The sequence below is a fragment of the Schistocerca serialis genome, chromosome 2 (assembly GCF_023864345.2).
Source record: "Schistocerca serialis cubense isolate TAMUIC-IGC-003099 chromosome 2, iqSchSeri2.2, whole genome shotgun sequence".
Classification (NCBI taxonomy): domain Eukaryota; kingdom Metazoa; phylum Arthropoda; class Insecta; order Orthoptera; family Acrididae; genus Schistocerca; species Schistocerca serialis.
The window spans coordinates 358994170-359016746 of record NC_064639.1 but is presented as its reverse complement, the minus strand read 5'-3'; the positions used below and the strand labels follow the sequence as shown (position 1 = coordinate 359016746).

The following is a 22577-nucleotide window of genomic DNA, read 5'->3' as shown; positions in this document are numbered from 1 at the left end:
ACAACAAAAACTTAAGTACGTAGCTTCACACTTTCGCAATGATAATTAAAGCTTCGTGGCTATTTAGTCCCGAGTGTTAAGAAGAAGCACTTAATGCTACGCAAAACGGCGTTTCTGTATACGGTCTTTCCATTTGAGTCGGCCGATCACTCCTACAACGTTGCCGTCCGGACAAAATACACATGTCCGAAACCATTCAGCCATTCTTTGAAGTATAGTGGGCAGTTTAAACGTGAAGAACAAATTTACCAGAGGAAAATAGAGTTGCGCGTGACGTCTATTTCTCGTCAACTATGGGCTAGTGAAGGTGGCGGGACCTGCCGTGTTGTATCTGTGAACTGAATCAAACGAAAGAGAGCGTCAGAAGTGGAAGAGTGCAGCAGCGCGCGTACACACGGGACGCGGACGAAGCCAAGCGAGGGTGGGTAGCGGCAGTGAGAGAGAGGACAAGAGCAGAGACGCACCCGTGGGGGAAGCGCGGCGTGGAGTAGCCTCCGGGGATGGCAGCGGGCTCGTAGTACTCGGTGCTCAGGCACCGCTCGTCCAGCTTGTGCTCCATGTTGTGGGCCTTGGACGCCGACTTGATGTCCATGAAGGCGACGGTGGCGCACAGCCCGCTGGAACCCCCGCCGTCGTCGTCCTTGACGCGCGGCAGCAGTTTGACGCTCTGGACGCGCCCATAGCTGCAACACAAGCCACACTGTCAGGCGTATGCCGGAACGAAGCGGAACATAACACAACAGAAAAATAGAATATAGATTCCCGTGCATCTCCGCCACTTCGCCTGCAAGGTCAAATTCAGAACTAAAGGCAAACACCACACACTTATCAGGCGCAGTTCCTCCTCTCGCGTTGTTTTCGTAAGCAATGAGGGCATACAATCCATCCCAAAACGTGTTCTAAGCAAAAACTCTTCCATATGCATTCCCAACAGTACACCTTCATATTTACAATCAGATAGTATGAATTTGTGGTTTAGTTGTCAACTGCCTTATTATTATAATTGCAAAAGTTCCAAGTTCAATCCTCTGTTCATACACATTTTTCTAGTAACTTGCGCCTCTGGTGATGCTTTGAGAATACCGAAGACCGCGAATACCTTACTATAGATATCTAGGAAAACCACTCTACAGACCGGCGAGGGGTAGAGCGAAACTATATGTCTTGAACCCTAACGGGATTATACCTAATAAATCTATACGGCGTCCAAATCAACCTACTTGATAGCAGCTTTACCGTTCCCCAAACACATAACATTGTTTCACGTGGAAAACCAAATCTCGATTATGCTGAAGTTGTGAAGTCTACATTAAAAAGGCCCGCATACATTCACGCGTACTTGAATTACGAGATATACAACAGTCATGGGCAACATTTGCAAGGCGCATAATATTTTCACATTTGGTCGCGGTGTCTGACGTACCAATACTCCGTCTCTCCCTGTCAGATAGGCAAAATGTGTAGCGTGGCTACTTCGATTTGGGGAAGAACGACGCCGCCAGCAACACACTGTTGATCATTGGGGTCGCGGTCATCTATCGTGGTTATACAATTGATAAGAGCGGACATAGTGCTCCAATTCACTTGTCAATTCAAAGCTCAGCAAAAACCGGAAAGCAAATGTAACATCCAAATTCACTATTTCTCTGTGGGGCACGGATACATCATGTATCTGTCACACAACGTCGGAGATTCCAGAGTTGAATACAAGTGCATGATCAAGGTCACTGGTCGCTCAAAGCAAGCGGAAATGTCGCTTGGATTGTTGAGTCGTGATATACCAGGAGTGATACAGCTCTCTTGCCATGGAGACACCGTTCAGGCCAGTAGCAGGGGTATTGTCTTTCCATGTGAATAAATGCGGCTCTTTCGATAATTTGTCATCCTCTCTCAATACTGAACGAAACATTAACCCACTAATCTACCATGTGACACCCGTTTGCGCTTACATCACTCTGCAGACGACCTGTACCTTCAGCAGGGCAGTGCACCACCTCTCATCGCATCTGAATTGTTCCAGAATGGTCTGAGGAACCCTTCATGAACATAGGGATGCTTGTAGGGCCCCCAGGTCACCTGACCTCAATCCTACTGAACACATCTACGGGCGCCGTGCAAGTAACGTGATCCAAGTAATGTGAGAACTTACGTTCCAGCTCTGGGCAATTTCCAAGCGCTGGTAGCGGCGATTGAGCTCTGGTAAGTTAAGAGGGCACCCAAATTTTATCAATGGCTCGTGGAATCCACGTCAAGATGCATCACTGAATTCATCCATACGCCAGTTGATCGGTGCGTCTTATTCAATTGCTTACGAGTATAAGAATTTGTCTATAGACTTACAGCTTCTTGGATGTTGAGTATAATCATGAGCAACGAAATAAACTGTAGTAGTAATTCATCGATGAGTAAATACACGAATAATTTACAGCAAATTGAATAAGATTTACGAAAAATATAAACACCCACTTAAAGAGCTCTACCTACATAGTCTCAGTCTGCTGAGTGTTCACCTATGTCTAATCTGAAGGACCAATACATCACTCGTACTTACTACGCTTCTGTTGACTTCATTGTAAGATACGATCGGTGGAATCACCAAACAGATTAGGTAAAATTACACTTGGAGGACACGACATCTTACAGATACGTGCATATGATACTGAAGGCATGATATATTTATAACAAAACAACAAAAAGCGACCTCTTCCAGTAAAGGTGTGCCGGCCGGGGTGGCCGAGCGGTTCTAAGCACTTCAGTCTGGAACCGCGCGACCGCTACGGTCGCAGGTTCGAATCCTGCCTCGGGCATGGATGTGTGTGATGTCCTTAGGTTAGTTAGGTTTAAGCAGTTCTAAGTTCTACGGGACTGATGTCTCAGATGTTAAGTCCCATAGTGTTCAGAGCCATTTGAACCAGTAATGGTGTGAATTCTTTGTGCTAGAAGTCTCCATAAATAACACATCGATTAACCGATTGAGGATCTAGTGCCATCACCTGTACACAGACAAACGATACCGAGTATAAATACCCCGCTCAATAACGAGGGTTATTAGAACATAGGCAGCAGTAAAAACGAATGCCCACAATGGAGAGTCGATTCCCGTTACCAAATAAAGTGATGGTTATTCTTGACGACGTCACGCGAAGTAGTATATATCGAATTAATCAGCAATCAATAATTAGTCATAAATGCCTCAGAAATTTTTGACTTTACTCGCCTGCATTAAAGTACTACAAAAGCTGATGAAAATTACAGAAACCTTGGTGATGGAATTCTTCAACTTCACACATTTTGATTGTTTGTACATTCAGAATAAATGCAAGTACTGCATGCAAACTGTACTAGTCTCACGGAGTGCTAGTCCACTATCTCAGTGCTATTCCACTGAAGAAAAGTGTTGTTTGTCATGCCTCAAACCATACGAATTACAAAAGCACAGCCGGCCGTGGTGGCCGAGCGGTTCGAGGCGCTTCAGTCCGGAACCGCGCTGCTGCTACGGTCGCAGGTTCGAATCCTGCCTCGGGCATGGATGTGTGTGATGTCGTTAGGTTTAAGTAGTTCTAAGTCTAGGGGACTGATGACCTTAGCTGGTAAGTCCCATAGTGGTTAGAGCCATTTGAACCATTCTTTGAACAAAAGCACATATGTAATATTTTGGTAAAATTTACATTATAGTTTCTCAAAATATGGAAATCAAAGAGCTTGCAGTAAAAGAAATTTGTTTCGAAGTATGGAAACAGGAGCTCATAACTCTTAAGGTATGCATTTTAGATCCTATGTTTACTGGATGTTTACTGGACAGCTTTGCCTTGTTTTTGTCCATACTACATCTCTCAGCACTATGGAATATTTCTTTTTTAACACCCTGTATGTACTGTCCGCGCAAACCAAGTTCACACTCGGCGCGGTGGTTTGTTGGAATGATCGTAAATGGGAAATGCTTTTACGGTCTTTCCCCTTAGCTGCAGCAACGAATGCCAGGTTATTTTGCGCGTATAGTACATAGTTTCAAGGGATCGTCGGCGTCTTCTTGATGGCAGTCTCATACAAATTGAGGCTCCTGAAGACACGAACAGAGCTACGTCGTGAATGGTGAGTGAAAAAGTTACAACTTTGTTTGCAGTCTGCGACCCGACGAGTTTATTTACAGAAAGGTGCAGAAACGACAACAACGACTCATTTGTTCGCGTACATCCTCACATGCGTTGGCGGACTGATAGTGAGGACAAAGAGCGTCATAGTCGGGCGCAGCGGCCTTAACGTTGTTTGGAACAGTTCTTTGGCTGTTCGTAGAAAATTTATACGACCGCTGACATCGAGCTCATTAGATGTCTACTAGGTCGAATTACACAAAGGCAGATGATGAACTCTGCAATATAACTGAACAGGAATCGTATTGGGAATGGTCTGGTGCCTTACGGGGGGAACCACACATCATGGTTCTCGGACGGGTGTTTCCATCTGTGCCCTCCAGAATAATACGTGTGGTGCTTGGCTCGCTTTGCAGTGGCTCTGGTATACGGGAGACATCTGCCCGCCTTTTTTACCTTGCACGCTGGTAACAGACGACTATATTCTTCCGGTGGAAGCTTAGTTGGTGGACAAGATACTACAAGGTAGGCTATGTCTCGAAAGTTGTGACCAGTCTTCAGGCTTGAAGCAATTAAACATGTCGTTTGGGATAAAATTCTACGTCAAAATATTTCGTAAGTCACTGTACAGAACACGGTGAAGGGTCTTTCGTATTTATATTAGCGATTTTTTGTCGCATTACATTCGAGTTTTTGGCGAGGAATATGTGACTAATTAGTACATGTATGCCCCTGTAAATGCCGACTCTCTTACCTTATTTCTACTACCTCAAAGTGCCTTTCTCTAGACCTACGTCGCGTTCCTTCCAGTTATCCCCATTTAAGTTTTCTGAGCACCTCTGCTACACTTTCACATGAGTTACACCGTCCTCTTACGATTCTAGCAGCCCGTCCCTGAATTCGTTGGATGTCACTTTTTATGCCTACGTAGTAAGGGCTCCAACGGCTAGAGGAATACTCAAGAATGGTCGTACTTGTGTCTTAAACGCCATTTCCTTTGTAGATGCAATGCACTTTTCCAGAGTGATACTATTAGTTATTTCAATGCTGATTTGCCTGTTGTTCACTTCATATCGATTTTCAGTTTTGCTCCTAAATATTTAACTAGGAAGACGTATTACAATTATATCAGCACTTTCCGTGACTGATCCATAGATTCTGATTCCTTTGCGAATTATCCCTCATGAAGTAATCATTAATCCGTCACAATACGTAAGACCTAGTGTTTGCCATTTGTGGTGCTCGCACACTGTACTAAGGATCAGGTTATGTCAGTTTTTGTGCTATTCCACTGATGAAAAGTGTTGTTTATCATGCCTCAAACCATACTAATTACAAAAGCACATATGTAACATTTTGGTAAAATTTACAGTATTTGAGATTATAACGTTTTACATAACAAATGAAAATGGAAATATGTAACAGAAAACCCTAGTGTTTACATATTAGTTATTTATCCCAATTTTCTATCAGACAGGGAAAGGAATTATATTTGTCTACAGTGTAATAATAAGTGCAGTTAATTTACGGCATATATTTTAAAGATATAAAGGCAATGCAGAATTTTAAAAAAGGATAGCAACCTTCAGTCAAAGGTTTGGTTTTATTTAGCACAAGGTATGACCCTATTAGGGATGGCATACTCTTGTCTCCTTCCAGCCCTTGAACTGGCTAACTCAGACCTTACAAAAGGACCTACAGTTAAACAGCTGGTATTTTCCACATTAACAAACCAATGCCAGAGGTGAGAGAAGTGATAAGTGGCAGAAAAAAAATACTAAGACAGAATGGCGACAGAGCCCCAGGGGCTTCGTACTTGTAGTCTGTTACTTACCAACTTAGTCACCACGAATTATAAAGCAAAATGTTTAAAAATTGTATTGTTAATAAAAAAGACACTTGATTACATATTACATGTTTACTTTCCTAGGTCCGTGACTACTCTGATATTTGAAATATGGTGGAAGCTTCTTACATGTGAAGACCCATGCATCTGCTGAATATGGATTGCGAACAGGAAGAATAGTTGAGAATTAGATGAAGCGAAAGTCATTGAATGCGAAAATTATAGGAGCATAACTGTGCTGAACAACGTCTATAAAATATGCATCAGAATAATCAATAGTAGACTGAAGGGCATAGCAGGCATCATCATCATCATCATCATCATCATCTGTGAAGAACAGATGGGGTTTAGGCAGAGCCACTCTACAGTAGATTCCATTTTCGACGTGAAGCAAGTGATTGAACAAAGAAGGGAATTCAGTTTGGATATTCACACCGACTTCATCGATCTTCGAAGGCATTCGATAGCCTTCACGAGATAGTATTTCTTGTAAATCATCCAAAGGAAACAAGACTTTCATATGGAGCTGCTGCTAAAAATCTTAGGAAGTCAAAGACATTCGTTGCGAAGTTGGCCAAACGATATTTAGAGGTTCAAAACGTGGATGATTTACCGGAGAGAGCGCTAAGGTGTCAAGCTATAATCGATAATGGCGGCGATTGTGTTAACCATTAGGTAATTGTGCAATTACTAATATCACGTATTTCCATGTAAACATATATTTATAACAGCGTTTTTACTTCATACGGATTACGTCGTACACTTTCTTTTGGAACTGACTGTATATGGATGCGATCATAGTAAGAGGAAAGAAATTTTCAATCGTGGTAACCAATCACGCTCGCGCAGTATAATATAGATTAAGTAGCATTTTAAATGCATATGATGTGGTAGTTGCGCAACAAAGATAATTTACAAAGACAGCTACACAAATTAATATACAAAGCAGAAAAATTTGGAGTGATAATATCTTCACATAAATCAAAAGTAATGATAGATCTGGGGAAAACCATGATAAGATCTAAAACAGAGATAGGCAAATCTCTGGAGCAGATATCCACCTTTAAATATCTTGAATGTGAAATATCCCCAACAGTAGACCGTGACATACAAACAAAACTTTGCAAATTTAAACCTGTATGTGGAACTATTCATAGAATTCTAAACCATAAAACCAGAAACGAAACTAGCGTGTACTTTCAAAAAATAATTGCAGAGATGAAATTTTTCAGGGCAATTAAAAGCTGCACAGTGATGGTCAGAATACGAAACACAGAAATAGGGCATGAACTACAGCTTTTCGAGTTGGTAAGCAAAATTTAAAAAATAAAAAGTCAATTGGTGTTATCATTCAGGTGTAATTGGTGCGAAAAGATCAACTGCCTAGAATTTCAATGACCGAAGTAGCGAACGCACAAGGGTAAGATGGGTTCCGGAACAGGCAGTGCAACCTACTCCCCGAAGTGAAATTGATGGTGTCCTTTTTCATTACTTTTAATGTAATTCCTTTTTACTCCTACTAACATTTCCAGAGGTGATAGCTCATAGTTCTAGGGTTGTCTTACTCAACTGCTTTTTTCGAATATTTAGTCATATACAAAGTTTGGATGAAATTTTTCCAGGCGCTCCTGAGTTATGCTTTCGTTTCTCCACTTTCCTAGACCCATCCCCACAAGCAGTAGGTCTTACTTACTCCATGGGTAATTCTCTCCTGGTACTAGGCCCCATAATGTGTACCAGTTTGGTGGTAACTACTCAGGCCGTTCCAAAGCTGTGGTCGTACATTCACACACGTATCACCACTTACGTAAACATTAACGGTAATGGTTAGCTAAGTTCCGTTTCTGTTATCATGTCTTTCTTTCGTCTGCAACTAATTATACTGGCAAATATGATCGGCCTACCAATGACGATGATGTGCTTCAGACACGATTGAAAACAATTGTTCACCGAGCATAAAATATATCCATGTTATTTTCTACGATACACGGAAATGATAACTAAAGAAGGAGATCAAAGTTACGAAAAGCTAGCGATCTCGCTTTGAAAATTACATTACTGAATGAAATTTAATTTTCATTGCAGAATAAATAATTTTCAATGACGTACATTTGACTTAACAATTCATTTATCGAAAGTGGCGTGAACACAAATGAATTGGCGCTGTCACGAAAACAGCAAATGCAGAAGTCTAAAAGTACAGCAAGTCGTTCTTTTTCTGCATAGAAGGTGGGGTCACAGCCACCGCTGCGGACTGGCTCGTTGCCAAGAACTTCTCCCACTTCGGTTACAGCCTCGCTATTGGATAGAAGTTGCGCCTGCGCACTGCCGCACGCAGTTCTTGGCTTTCGGTCGTATTGGCTTATTCTCGCTCCTCTCCGCAGCGCTGAACTGAAGACTAAATTGTGTGGCAGCAGGAATGAGTGTATTTAATTCCTGCATTACTGCAACGGTAATAAGTCTTACGTATTCGGCGCTAGACTAAGACTTCGATGAAACAGAATAGGGCAGATAATCGTATCGTTGTGTTTATTTTCAAGGAATTTATTGTTATCTGTAGGTATTGTCAGATCAAACCGACGCCAGAATCAAATCAATTGTCATTATACTTATTCTGGATACTACGACTGTTTTGCAGCACAACTCTGAATGACGATGAAAATCTGTGTCGCAATTTTTTATTTTAACTATTATACGTTTTCCGTTTAAAACAAGGCGCTTTGCAGCCATATACGTATCCGCGGTCAGTATCACTGTCATTTATTTCATTACGTTACTGCGAAAATTGTGTGTTACAGCATATGTGATCTTCACGAGCAGATGGTTATACGATACACGAGAACTGGAATGTTTTGCCTTTTTCTGCTGAAAAATCGATGTAGCTGAAGGATCCTGCCTGGCAACCCAGTTGCTTCTGAGCGACGGAAAGGTTGCCATGGCGCCTACGGTGACGTCAACATCGTAGAAGGGCTTCAAGGAGAACTATAGCGTGAAGTAGGGGTATCACTAAAAGCCTGCTGCAGAGCTGGGAGGGGGGTTATTATATAAAGCGTCCAGCCGACAACAGCCGAGGACTGGTTCGGAGCGGCCTTAAACACTATTGGCGGAGAAATCCACCAATGGCAGCAAGGCTTTCATGCTCAATCGGCCAACAGGCGTAACGTGGAAAAAACCGTAACCCTACAGCACGAGCCTACGGCAGACGTCGATTAGGAACATCAGGAGTATCAGTATCCACCATGTATTCTGTAAGCTGCTATTATTTTGTGCTTCACTATGGTATTACTTCCACCGTCCTCTGCTGTGAAAAATGTTCGCGACAGCAGTTTTACGTAAATACTGCCGTTACGGAAAATGCGACCGTCTTGTGTTGCAAAGTTTTTGACTCTCGTCCTGGTCTATCAGGTATATGTTAGCTGTAACTTTTGAATTAAATTATATATGTAGTACTGACGTGTGTTTTGATGTGTACAAGAAAAGCAGCATGATTCTCCTTTTCCCGTCATCATTCCTGTGAGTGTTTTCAATAAATAAATTAACAGACAATAAATAAACTTCGGTGTTCCCAATATGTTTCAATCCATGCACGATCAAACAGATACACCACAGATATTGTAAAGAAAGTTCAATGATAGTTTTCACCGTAATGTGTTCAAGTCTACGAATTACAGATTTCATGTTATCTCAAAGTCCCACCTAAATAATACAGGTTAATTATACCTAATTTTCTTCTATCAATGACCTTGTCAGAACAAGCTGTTAAAACAATGACAACATAAACAATGCCATACACCTTGCAATAGAATTCTGTTAATACGTATCACTGCTGTAAAGATCTGAAACATGAGAAGTTTCTAGGCTCTTGTCTCGAGCGTTAACGAAGACCTTTGACTGGAGACATTATTTAACGAAAGTAGAATAACGGCTCGTACGCGAAATGGCTTGAGTAGGATCGCTTTGTACTCAAAAGTATACATGCACTCCGCAAAAGAAACTGCAGATCGACTAACAACAGAACCGAGCAATATTTAAAATCTTTCGTGGTACCTGACGATAACTAGGGTCTGACATTTCAAATTATTCCTCGGTGTAAATCAGAGTGCCGCGCGATAATTTATAAAACTAGTAACACGGAAGCACGGCTGGGCTTAACGGTGAGGCTGGAGACCATGCGGGCTGCGGCAACGCCGCGCGTGAGTCAGCAGTGGGAGGCCACGCAGCAGGGCGGGCGTCTCGTCGGCCAGCCACACAGTGCAACACGTCCTACGTGATAAGTAAAAACAACTACTGCGTAAACCTCAACGATATGTGCCCCTTGAGTTCTGTACATTTATGATTCCACACCACTTGCTGTTTTAAATTTTGGATGTAACAAGTTTTTTTTTCTCACAAACATTCTAAATTAGGAAAAGAAACAAAACGTCCAACTAAACAGTAGGATGCGCACTCTTACAAAGTTCTTTTACCACACTGCAGTCTAGCAATGAATATCACCGTTTGCCGATGTGGGTACTAGCACCGTTATTTTACTAATATATCGGTTCTGTTCGGCAAATTATAGAAACTATTTAAGTACTGAATATAAGAGTATTCTGTATATTAACAGCAGCGAAGTTTACTGCCGCTCCGGTCGAACAACGACGGACGTAAAATTACATGAGAGTCTTCCTTAACAAGTCTTAGTTTCCCGGCGTCTTGTAACACATGAACTTCAATTTATGCTCTAATGGCGTAAAATACGACGTCCCGGATAGCATATCAGGGAGTAGTGCCCTATAAAGCGGAGGAAGAAGGCGCTTTCAGTTCACGGCCATTCCAGCCAGTGAAACTTACAAATCAATATCACTGGGGAGGGCGCGCTGCTGGGGACGAGCCCACCACTGCAGCGAGAGAGCTCCGCTGGGGACCAGCCTAGTGGCGGCCATCGCTGTACAGGACTGCCAACGGCGTGAGCTAGTTCGTCACAAGCGTCAGGTGCGCATTTGCAATCTCGGAGAAACAGAATGCTACGGGAACATTAGGTACATTCCTATACGAACGATGCAGTAAGAACTTCCGTTTATTAGTAACAACCCCATTTACTCCAGGTAAAGTTCTTTACTCCTATATAGCAGAAGAAAGGAAAATTTGACTGAGGCGTAATATGAAACCATGGCTGCAAATTTACGAATAGTACTTGACAACATACCAAATCTGTCATCCAGCAGTTACAGACGCCATTAATGAAAAACACGACTGAAAAATAAACATGATGAACTGAAACAGCCAGTAATTCCAAAACTCGAGTTGCACAATGTGAGCTCTCAACCTATTGTAAAACTACTGTTAACCAGCTACGGGATGACGAAGGAGAAACGACTTCCTGGAGTGGCAGTAACATTTCGAAACAATACAGCTACCGCTATTCATATAAACAGGCATAAGCGATTAACAACACACCCACAAAGACAGCAAGCACCTTTTTAAGCAGAACTGTTAGTACTACCAGAGGAAAAACATAATGAACTGGCAATAATTATACCTTGACTTTATAAAGGCCATAAACTGTGATAAACAATTTAACTAGTAACTATGAACACTGCATACAAACAACACAATTTTCCGTCGAGACGCGTTTGTGGCGACTGCCGGAGCTTGCTAATAATCCACACGTTTTGTTAAAAGCGTTTACTACACAGATAAGAAAGAAATGGTGTCTTAAAACAGGGCATGTCACCTACAATATTGCTGACAAATGCTGCGAACTTAACGAACAATCATACTGTTACACATCTCTTAATACAACGCAACAAAGAGCGTTTAAAATCATGCAACCAGTTGAAGTTGGTAGCCTTACTACTGACGGCATTAATTAATGTAACCGCTGTTTCTGGAACGGACACCTCGGTCTCATCCCCTGACGCAAAAGTCCTTTTTAATACCAGAAACAAGCGCAAATAGATAAGCTACAGGTTGAACAGCATTCTGGGGCAACTTGTTTCTTTGCTGCTTGTGAACTTAATATGAGTAAGAATAACCAAGGCTAATTACGGAAGATTACTCTGATCGAATCATTAAGTTTGGATGACATGATTTTTTACCCAGGCTCAACTGAATATGGGAATGTTCAGCCGGAGGATTTATCGAGTAGCTTAATATGGTTTCGTTAGCGTACGACAGTCAAATGAAAGAATTTCAAATATTATCGCAAATAATAAGGCATTACGAACAAGAATTTGAAATGCATTGTTCTCGCGGTACGAATCGTCGTAAAGCACAAATTCCCCTGCAGGCAACGCAGCTGCATTTCGCTTTGGGTGGACCCTTCTGGGTCGGCCACGGGCGCACGGTGTTGCCAAGCTGTCGGTAGCTGCCGCTCATGCTGCAGCTTTCAAACAGGCTAGTTTGCACAATGTTTCGTGCTGTACCAAAATTTGGACGGGGGAAAGTTAGGTTATATAATAATAGGATTTCATTCACTAAAAGCGTGCACATGAACAAACATTGCAACGTTCATTATTACACTATAATTACACATTTCGCTGCAGTTCTAAACTTTAAAAGAGCCCTGGCTTGTGTTCCCTTTCTTTATACACACTATATGTCCCTTTTGCTAAAACGTGATGCGATCCCACACACTGGAGTAGTATTCCGGATACGGGGCATATGTGTTTTTGTACACGATCTTTTTGTAAAATGACTACTATCTCCAAATAAACTATCAAAAAAACGGAAGTGTTGTCATTTTGAAGCTTCCCGATAGACTAAAACTGTATGGCGGACCACTGCGTTTCGCAGGCACGTGCCCTACCGACTATGCAACCCAAGCACGGCTTCAATACTGCCAGTACCTCATCTTGTCATTTTCTTTCTCTACGCAAGCTCCCAACTGATAAACCCCTTAATGGTTATTTACTACATTATTTTTCCTTTCACGAAGCCTACACAACATGACATTACACTACACTCGAATCTAGCTTCCAATCCTTTTAGAAGAGCTATATTATGGGCTATACGAATCGATAATGGTATTTTTTTCGTTTATCAATTCCTTCTCGATAACGGTGCCAGCTATGAAAAATTGTGACTGCAGTTAACGCTATGCGAGAAGGTATGACTGGAACTGCAGTGTCTTTATAATACTCGCTTTAGGCACAACCAAAATGAATTCTTCGTTTCTGATAAAATGTGGCACCCTGCGTGATGCTCAAAGTAATGTCACACAAAGTTTGCCAGACATTCAACATTCAAGCAAAGCAGGTGCAAGGGAAAATGAAGTAATGAAAATGATAATCTGGTGAGACCAGGTTCTAGGAGAAGCGCATAGAATGAGCACGTCGCCCTTGGGATGTACTACGTGCGGCGAGCGCAGTGAGCTAGAGCCGGCATACCGTTATTTGCGGACCGGTAGTTGGCCGGCGTCCAGCAGCTACTCCGTATTAATGTTCCACTCCCAGCCTGCAGTACAACAATCCTGTGGATAAGCTTGGAGGTCCTGGGGAAAAAGTCTTTGCTGCCTGAATACAGCTTTCCGCCCCATCTCAGCTACACAGTTACATCTTTTAAGATAGTTACTCATGCTGGAGAAACTACGGGTTCTCTTTGACTGCGTCTCCGAAGCATTCATTCACGCAGATGAGAATTGTACGAAGTCAGTCGATGTATATATTTCACACAAATTTGTTTTTTATTTTATAACAATAATAATTATCATTTTTACTGCCTTGCACCACGACTTCAAAGCAATTTCACGACTTTTCTCTGTACATCAAGAAATGCAGTCCGCTCTTACTTCCAAACCTTTTTTCATAGTTTAGACAGAAATGTTGAGACTGTGATGAAAGAAAACACCTGAACTCCAGATTAACAATCGTGACCTTCAAACAGATCACTTACCACGTAACATCAATTTCGCAACGAATTCCAGTCAACAATGCAATACAGAACTTACCTATTATCTCCAAATGATTTGGGGATACTATTAATAACATCATCAAAACAAGAATGGGGTTTTACTTCTCGACAAGAAACGCCGAATCCAGCCCATACAGCTAATAACGCATATAAAATGACAGGGTTGCGGAACAATCTGTAACTCGTCTAACAGCAGTTAACTCAAGAATGGGAGGCCGCCAAGAGCTGGATCAAAAAAGGATTTGCCTGTCTCAAGAATTCTGATGCGTGACATCAGAGTGTGCCCCAATGACCGGGATTAAAAGCTGCACCTGTCCTCAGTATGCAGGCCTGAGGCCCTGTTAATGCAGTTTCAAACTATGAAACAAGAAAAGTGTTTCGACATCACACTGATTTGCTAGTCACGGTCTTAAAATCAGCCCATGGAGACAGTGCAGGAGGATCCAAAACAATTCCGTACTGTTATTTCGTGATTAGCAGTTGAATGTCTTACTATAGCGAACGTGAGGCGACACATAACACATGCAGTCAGAAGACAGTTTGCTCTTACATTATTATTCCGACTACAACGACTGGTACGAGTTACTAACCGGTTGTTTCAGCTTAGGCTACACGAATGGATTAACGTGACAGACTGTTCTCCAGAATCTAGACTGCCTTCGTAGCGCAGCGGTAGAGTTACCGCCTACCACACAAGGGTGCTGGGGTTCGATTCCGGGCTGGGGCCTGGGTGTAGTGTGTCCTCCATCATCATTGACACGCAAGTCGCCGAAGTGGCGTCAACTTGCAACACGGCGACCGAACCCTGAAGGGGATATCCCGTCCAATGAATGCCAAACGATCATTTCATTTCATTTCCAGAATCTAAAATAAAAAGTTCGGGTAAAGCGCACAAGACAGACGGGGGAAGTAATTGATACTAAACATGAAAGAGTGGAAACAACAAGCTGAAGTGAGCGGAGAGCGAGAGGACGAAGAAAGAGGTCGATAATGTGTAAGGGAAAAGGCTGCACACGTGGCTGACTGAGGGGGAAGTGAGGTGAGTCTTGACGCCGCACCAGCCGCTCTACTTGGTGTTTCCATTCTGATTCCAGTTCAGACTCCAACAATTTCTGGACATGTCCTGAATGTGTTACTGATGACTGACTTGACTGTAAGCGTCAAGTATCAGAACAATTAATTAGTTGTTGCCATACTGGCACGATAGAGCTTCTACAAAAGAAACGATTACATACACAAAGGCGAGAAACCCTTTTCGGCGCTATGAACACTATCAGAACTGCATTTGCAAACCAGTGCCTGTTAACAAATTTGACAAGAGTTCGGAATGTTTTGTGATCATAAACTAATTATACTGAATTCTATATTCATTAACTTTGCGGTGGTTGGGGTACAGGTACCAAGCGAAGAAGAAAAGGGAAATGAGTGGCGTGTAGCAGTGTCTTGATGGCATGTAAACTACACCGTGCACGTTCTGATACCATTAAATACTCTACGCTATTCCATTCGAGTCACATTGCACATCAAACAAAGAGCAGAAAACTCGCGGAAGGAAGACTTTCCAACGTGCAGGGGATAAGCACTTTTCTCACGAGTACTCAATGCTAACTCTTCGTGGACTCTTTGACTTGTTTACCAGCCGTCGTTTATAACAAAAATATACATTTTTAGTTGAGTGAGCCAACAGTCTTGGAGGTTGTAGCTTCATATTATAACTGACTACTGCACTTGTCTTATGTAAGGCAATTATTAAATCACCTATTATTTCAGGCGCTTGCCTAACGAGCGTTACTAACGTTTGCGCTCTCCCCGCGTGTTCAGCAAAATACCACCAACACAAAATTATCCCATTTGATTGTAAGAAATATCTATGATAGTCACAAAATGTACTGACACAAAATGTACTGACACAAAACTCACCATCTTGACGTTTAAGCCAGGATGGACCAAGGGCTGGAAAAACCGATAATGGGGAACCAAAGCGTTTCAGATGTGGTGTTACAAAAGATCATTGAAGAATAAGTTGGTCTGATACGAAAGAAAGAACTTTTCCGCTGATTCGACGAGGAAAGGAATGTGTACAAAGCTAATTAGAGAAAGGATGCATGACAGGTTGTGTGTTCAAACGAATAGTTGATGACTTAGGAAATAGGTTTTATTCCGGGACGAAGGGACTTAAACAAAAGAGGAAATTGTAGCTGGCCGCATGGAACTAGTAGCAAGAAGAAAATTAACGGTGTAATAGGAATGGAGTAGTGCGCAACAATGTTCCACCACTAAGAGGGAGAGTGTTGTGGCAGGGTCTAGGCGTGGCAGAACACCTCTGATATTACACAGAACATACTCATAAAGATCAGAGCGGCTTTCAGAACGCGCTCCATCGTTATACCACGAAAGTCAGCTAACAGACAGAACGTAATTTCGGTATGCTGCTTCTGATCTGTGACACATCAAATTTTTATTTTAATCCTTCAGACCCTCCCTTGCTGCTAAGAAGCTTAACACTGAGAGCATGAATGCATTAGACAGGGTGTGCGCATTTAATAGCACAACTTATCTGAAAGAAGGGATAGCTGATACGATGTTAAGGCGTCAAGGAATTTTCAGTTGATAGTGGAGGGTAAATCTATAAAGGGTGTCCAAGGAAAGAATATGGATGCAGGTTACAGTGGCTATGTAGAGATGAAAAGTCTTGCTTACATAGATTAGACACGCGGACAGCTGCGTCAAACCAATCTCCATACTGAAGGGAATAACTAACAAAAAAATGTAACAGTCATTTTCACTTAAGATCACGGTAAGCTACAGATACACAGCGTCAATTAGATATCGGCCAAAGAACTCGGTGACTATTGTGGTGGGTTCCTTTGACGGGACGGAAAACAGAGCATAAAGAAAGTGGACAGAGCGCAAGATATTGGGCGTGGATCAGCAACCCATTTGTCATGAATTATGGTCGGCCTGGCATGGCAACGTTTAGCAGCGGCGCTCTCCCGCTGGGCTGAGCTCGCGCAGAGCGGGCCCAGCCGATCGTTATCCCGTCGGTGTGGCTGGCGGGGGCAGAGGCAGAGAAAACTGCAGCGGCCCGCCACCCGCCCAACCCAACTGTTCTCCCACTGCTACAGATGCCGCCCAAGAAAATCCAAGTCCCGCTCATCCAATGGGGCAAAGTACAAAATCGCATGGATACATTTATAAGAGCAGCAACTCAGCTCTAGTGGACAGAACTAACGCTTCAGTTCAACGTCTCATTAACGACGACATTAGGCAACGAGCACAAATTCATAAGGGGAATAACTACAGACATGAGGGTTTGATGGCAAGCACCTGAAGTGTGAACCCACTTCTCAACTCACTGAAACATCACTCACACCTTCTCTCAATTCTCACCTCCTCCCCGCCCCCCTCCACCCTCAAACGCTTTCTCTCTCTCTCTCTCTCTCTCTGTATATGACTCTGTCTCTCGTCCCCCCTTCCTATGTCATCATCTTTTTCGCTATACTCCATTTTCATAAACAACGCTCTACTCCATTTGCACAAAAAAATAAACTACGTAAGACAACTTCAAAAGCCTAAGTTTTTGACATGATTTCCGTAGAATGAATTATAATCTTAACCTTATTTTCCATTACACAGGGTGATTCCGTGATGACGTTATAAACTTCGAGGGATAGTGGAGAAGGGTAAATTATCAGTTTGAGGTAAGAGACTGTGGTCCGGAAACGATCGAGTCGAGAGTTATGGGCGAAATTCTTTCTGATGCTTCTTAAAAATGGAGCCTCTGCTGCAGGTTCTTTGCTTTCCACATTTTGAAAGGTGGTAATGTGAACCAAAACAAGTAAAACACGTCCAGTAAACATGGGCTCTGAGGTGCATACCTTAAGAGCTGAGCACTTGTTCACCTTTTCTAATGTGAAACGCATCTCCTTTATGAAACAAGTACTCACAGCTCTTGTGGTACGCATTTTGGAGCCCACATTTAACAGACTTTTTTTTCTTGTTTTGGTCCGTATTATCTCCTCCCAAGATATGGAAAGCAAAGACCTTGCAGCACAAAAGGTCCACTGTCAAAGGAATCAGAACGATTTTCGCTTATAACTATCAACTCTGTAGTTTCCGAACATCGCCCTTTACCTCAAACTTATACACTTACCCATCTCCATTATCCCTGAAATTTGAAATCACTCTGTACATGAATGCCTGAAACAGTTATTCGTCTGCCTAAATCATCAACACACATTAATTCGCCCTCCATCGTCTGGCGAATGCCGGAGTTAAAACCGTATGTACCGTTGGCTTTCCTACCAAAATTACTAAAAACTAAACCAACAGGTTCATTAAATCAGTCACTAAATACACTCCTGGAAATGGAAAAAAGAACACATTGACACCGGTGTGTCAGACCCACCATACTTGCTCCGGACACTGCGAGAGGGCTGTACAAGCAATGATCACACGCACGGCACAGCGGACACACCAGGAACCGCGGTGTTGGCCGTCGAATGGCGCTAGCTGCGCAGCATTTGTGCACCGCCGCCGTCAGTGTCAGCCAGTTTGCCGTGGCATACGGAGCTCCATCGCAGTCTTTAACACTGGTAGCATGCCGCGACAGCGTGGACGTGAACCGTATGTGCAGTTGACGGACTTTGAACGAGGGCGTATAGTGGGCTTGCGGGAGGCCGGGTGGACGTACCGCCGAATTGCTCAACACGTGGGGCGTGAGGTCTCCACAGTACATCGATGTTGTCGCCAGTGGTCGGCGGAAGGTGCACGTGCCCGTCGACCTGGGACCGGACCGCAGCGACGCACGGATGCACGCCAAGACCGTAGGATCCTACGCAGTGCCTTAGGGGACCGCACCGCCACTTCCCAGCAAATTAGGGACACTGTTGCTCCTGGGGTATCGGCGAGGACCATTCGCAACCGTCTCCATGAAGCTGGGCTACGGTCCCGCACACCGTTAGGCCGTCTTCCGCTCACGCCCCAACATCGTGCAGCCCGCCTCCAGTGGTGTCGCGACAGGCGTGAATGGAGGGACGAATGGAGACGTGTCGTCTTCAGCGATGAGAGTCGCTTCTGCCTTGGTGCCAATGATGGTCGTATGCGTGTTTGGCGCCGTGCAGGTGAGCGCCACAATCAGGACTGCATACGACCGAGGCACACAGGGCCAACACCCGGCATCATGGTGTGGGGAGCGATCTCCTACACTGGCCGTACACCACTGGTGATCGTCGAGGGGACACTGAATAGTGCACGGTACATCCAAACCGTCATCGAACCCATCGTTCTACCATTCCTAGACCGGCAAGGGAACTTGCTGTTCCAACAGGACAATGCACGTCCGCATGTATCCCGTGCCACCCAACGTGCTCTAGAAGGTGTAAGTCAACTACCCTGGCCAGCAACATCTCCGGATCTGTCCCCCATTGAGCATGTTTGGGACTGGATGAAGCGTCGTCTCACGCGGTCTGCACGTCCAGCACGAACGCTGGTCCAACTGAGGCGCCAGGTGGAAATGGCATGGCAAGCCGTTCCACAGGACTACATCCAGCATCTCTACGATCGTCTCCATGGGAGAATAGTGGCCTGCATTGCTGCGAAAGGTGGATATACACTGTACTAGTGCCGACATTGTGCATGCTCTGTTGCCTGTGTCTATGTGCCTGTGGTTCTGTCAGTGTGATCATGTGATGTATCTGACCCCAGGAATGTGTCAATAAAGTTTCCCTTTCCTGGGACAATGAATTCACGGTGTTCTTATTTCAATTTCCAGGAGTGTATATGAACTGAACTGACTCAAGCAGTTAATACAACCGACACAAGAAACACACAGACAGTCTACATATATCACAATGGACTAACCAGGACAGTAAAACTGTGTCACGGCAGTTCGAGCTGTTTTCCATGAAAGGTTGCTCTGCTGACCTCACCACACACGCTGCTTGCACGTCAGTTTATAAACAGCCCATACCTGCCCTTTTCGTTCCACGAAGCAGAGTGCTTATTTTGTCCTTGATTTGTCCCTCGAGGGAGGTCAAACGGTCCATCGTACACTCGACAAATACATTTAACAAATGTTCAATGGCATATTTCCAGAACGCAGATACTGACTACAGGCATGCTCTGGAGATTTATGAAGCTACATCCACGAACACGTATTTTCTATTTTCCACTCTTCTTTTTTATTTGTAACTGTAACTATCTTTCCTCCTTTTTATCTTTTCCGCTTGTCCCAGCGGGTCCCGAGACATTGTCTCAGTTGTTTCAGTCTAGTCACGCCCCAGGAGAGCGGCAAAGCGATGAAGAGGCCTGTTTGAAAGTACCACCAACGAATTCCCATTGCGTAAACCCATTACAATTAATTAAACCAATTGGAGAAGATATAAATGCAGATGCTACCGAATACGAGTCCCATTCCTTAATCGCTTTGTCACCTGTCACATTAAGCCACTGCTCTGAATACTGTAGGTACCTTGGAAGCTACAGACCGATGACACATTTTCCCACAGCGGCCAGACAACTTAATGAAACCTACCAGCAGGCTCTTCAAACCAACCTTCGACATTATTTGTCTAGTAAGATGATGTATTAGACTACAGGAATAATACCTTCATGATGTGATACTACATGCACTAAACGAAGAGAGAGAAAAAAAAAAGATAGGTACATCTAGATTTTTGCAGCATGTGTCGGAAACTCATTCCAGTGCGAACGTCAATGGAACGGGAAAACCCTTCACACACGTAAATAAATTCCTGTCTTTGAATTTCTCTGATACTGGGATCTATTATAAAGTACACGTAGGCTATACCCATATCCGCCCACCCATTTAGAAAACGATCCGCATCTCACTCTTCTGAACGAGTTCCATAGTGGTGTGAGCGTCTTTAAAGAGCCCAGGTGAAGCTAATTTTAGCAAAGGGCCTATGGTAGAAGCAAAACTCCTTTGTCATATGCTGTACAAGCCTGAAACATGTTATTAAAAAAAAATCCAGTGTCACGTTCTAGCACGGCTTGCAAATGGCTTCGGAAACCTTCTGTTCCGTAAGTGAGTCCCCCCCCCCAGTATTCGTTGTAATCGCAACGAAGCCTTCATATCACGACGTGCATCATTTACAGCACATATTTACCGCTTTAAGAACACCTCAAACTGTCGGCAATTCTAATGTAAAATTTCTGAACAAACGTGTCTAACGCAGAAAATACGTCAGGTTGCTTCTCAGTTTATACCTGAGAAGCTGACTTCCTGCGTTTCTGCGTTAAACTGTGTACCCAGTGTTTCGACTGAGTCAGGTTTGCCCAGAGAAATTACAAAACTGAAAACAATTACTGGTAGTTGCAGTCGGGGAAGCAAATTATTTTCAATGGACTGCACTTCTCACCACCCAGCCTCTGATTTCAACAAGACAGAAACGTGTTTCTTGCTTGTAATAGACCAGTGCTAGTTCAGATGCACAATATTTGCATAGATTTTATGGATCAAAACTAACCTTTCTCATGCCAGTAAGTACAGCAAATTTTATCACACGACAGATAAAGTCACACGGCATTTCTCAGATTTTATCATGCAAAGAAATACCTTGGCCGCATTACGATAAAAAATAACATGCGTGGAGGGCAGCATTCACAGCACCAGGCCATATTTGAAACCACGAATCAACATTAACCTGATCAACAGCTGAATATACTTTATTGCTCGATAGGAATACAGGCTTTTTAAGATTGTGCGCCTAACGGTCAGCGTTGAAGTAATGAGGCTAAGATTTTGCATGGCTACTGACAAGGTTACGTGTCATGTGCACTGCGCACTGCGTGATGGTCTATCGTACACGTTTTCGTTCTTCGACTAATACGGGTAACTGGCTTAATGCGCTGCAGACAACTCCACAGTTCTGCCCGCAGCAGAGCAGTGCACATAACTTTTTGACTAATACACCTGTCAATGCCGATCAGGGCCTTTTTGTGCTTTTTGACATCATAATACGAATTAGACATCATTAATTTTTTCATCGCAAATGTCATTTTAAGTAGCTACTATGAAGGTGTGCAGCCCTGTGAACATGGCTGTTGCCATCTTGACAGACGACAGTGTCTGTAACATTTTCATCAGAAAGATGCAGAAGGGGCAAAAACTCCTGACCATAATATTGAATAAACATCCTCATTCAAGTTCACGAGAACCTGGATGAATGGGTCCAACCCATGGTACGGAAAACAACGCCAATAAATCACAGAACCACCTCCGGTCTGAACTACACACACTGCACACTGTGGGTTACACGCCTCATTGGGCCGTCGACGCACTCGATGACTCTACGCCTTGCATCATTAGCAAATGGTTCAAATGGCTCTGAGCACTATGGGGCTTAACATCTGTGGTCATCAGTCCCCTAGAACTTAGAACTACTTAAACCTAACTAACCTAAGGACATTACACACATCCATGCCCGAGGCAGGATTCGAACCTGCGACCGTAGCAGTCGCGCGGTTCCGGACTGAGCGCCTAGAACCGCTAGACCACCGCGGCCGGCACAGTGCTCGCCTCCAATCAGCTACCATCCAGTTGTTTGGCACTTTGTAGACGCGCAGCTAAATGCGCCGCAGTGACGAATGGGCATTTGCGATGTACCAGACTCCACATGTCGCTGTATTCAATCGGAAACTGGTTGAGATGTACCTGCATTCACTGAAAGCAGAAATTCCTCTGAGGTTTGGTATCGATTGTCACAGACAAGGCGCCTCCGTGC

The 22577-nt window shown here is 43.5% G+C and overlaps 1 protein-coding gene across 1 annotated transcript in view; it reads right to left on the bottom strand.

The window, feature by feature from the left end:
- LOC126457175 (protein split ends) overlaps positions 1-22577 on the bottom strand; it is a 370024-nt gene that overhangs the window by 176222 nt on the left and 171225 nt on the right. Inside the window, exon 2 of the mRNA XM_050093261.1 lies at positions 465-683. Coding sequence (XP_049949218.1) covers positions 465-683 — 219 coding nt within the window. The remainder of the gene's footprint in view (positions 1-464; positions 684-22577) is intronic.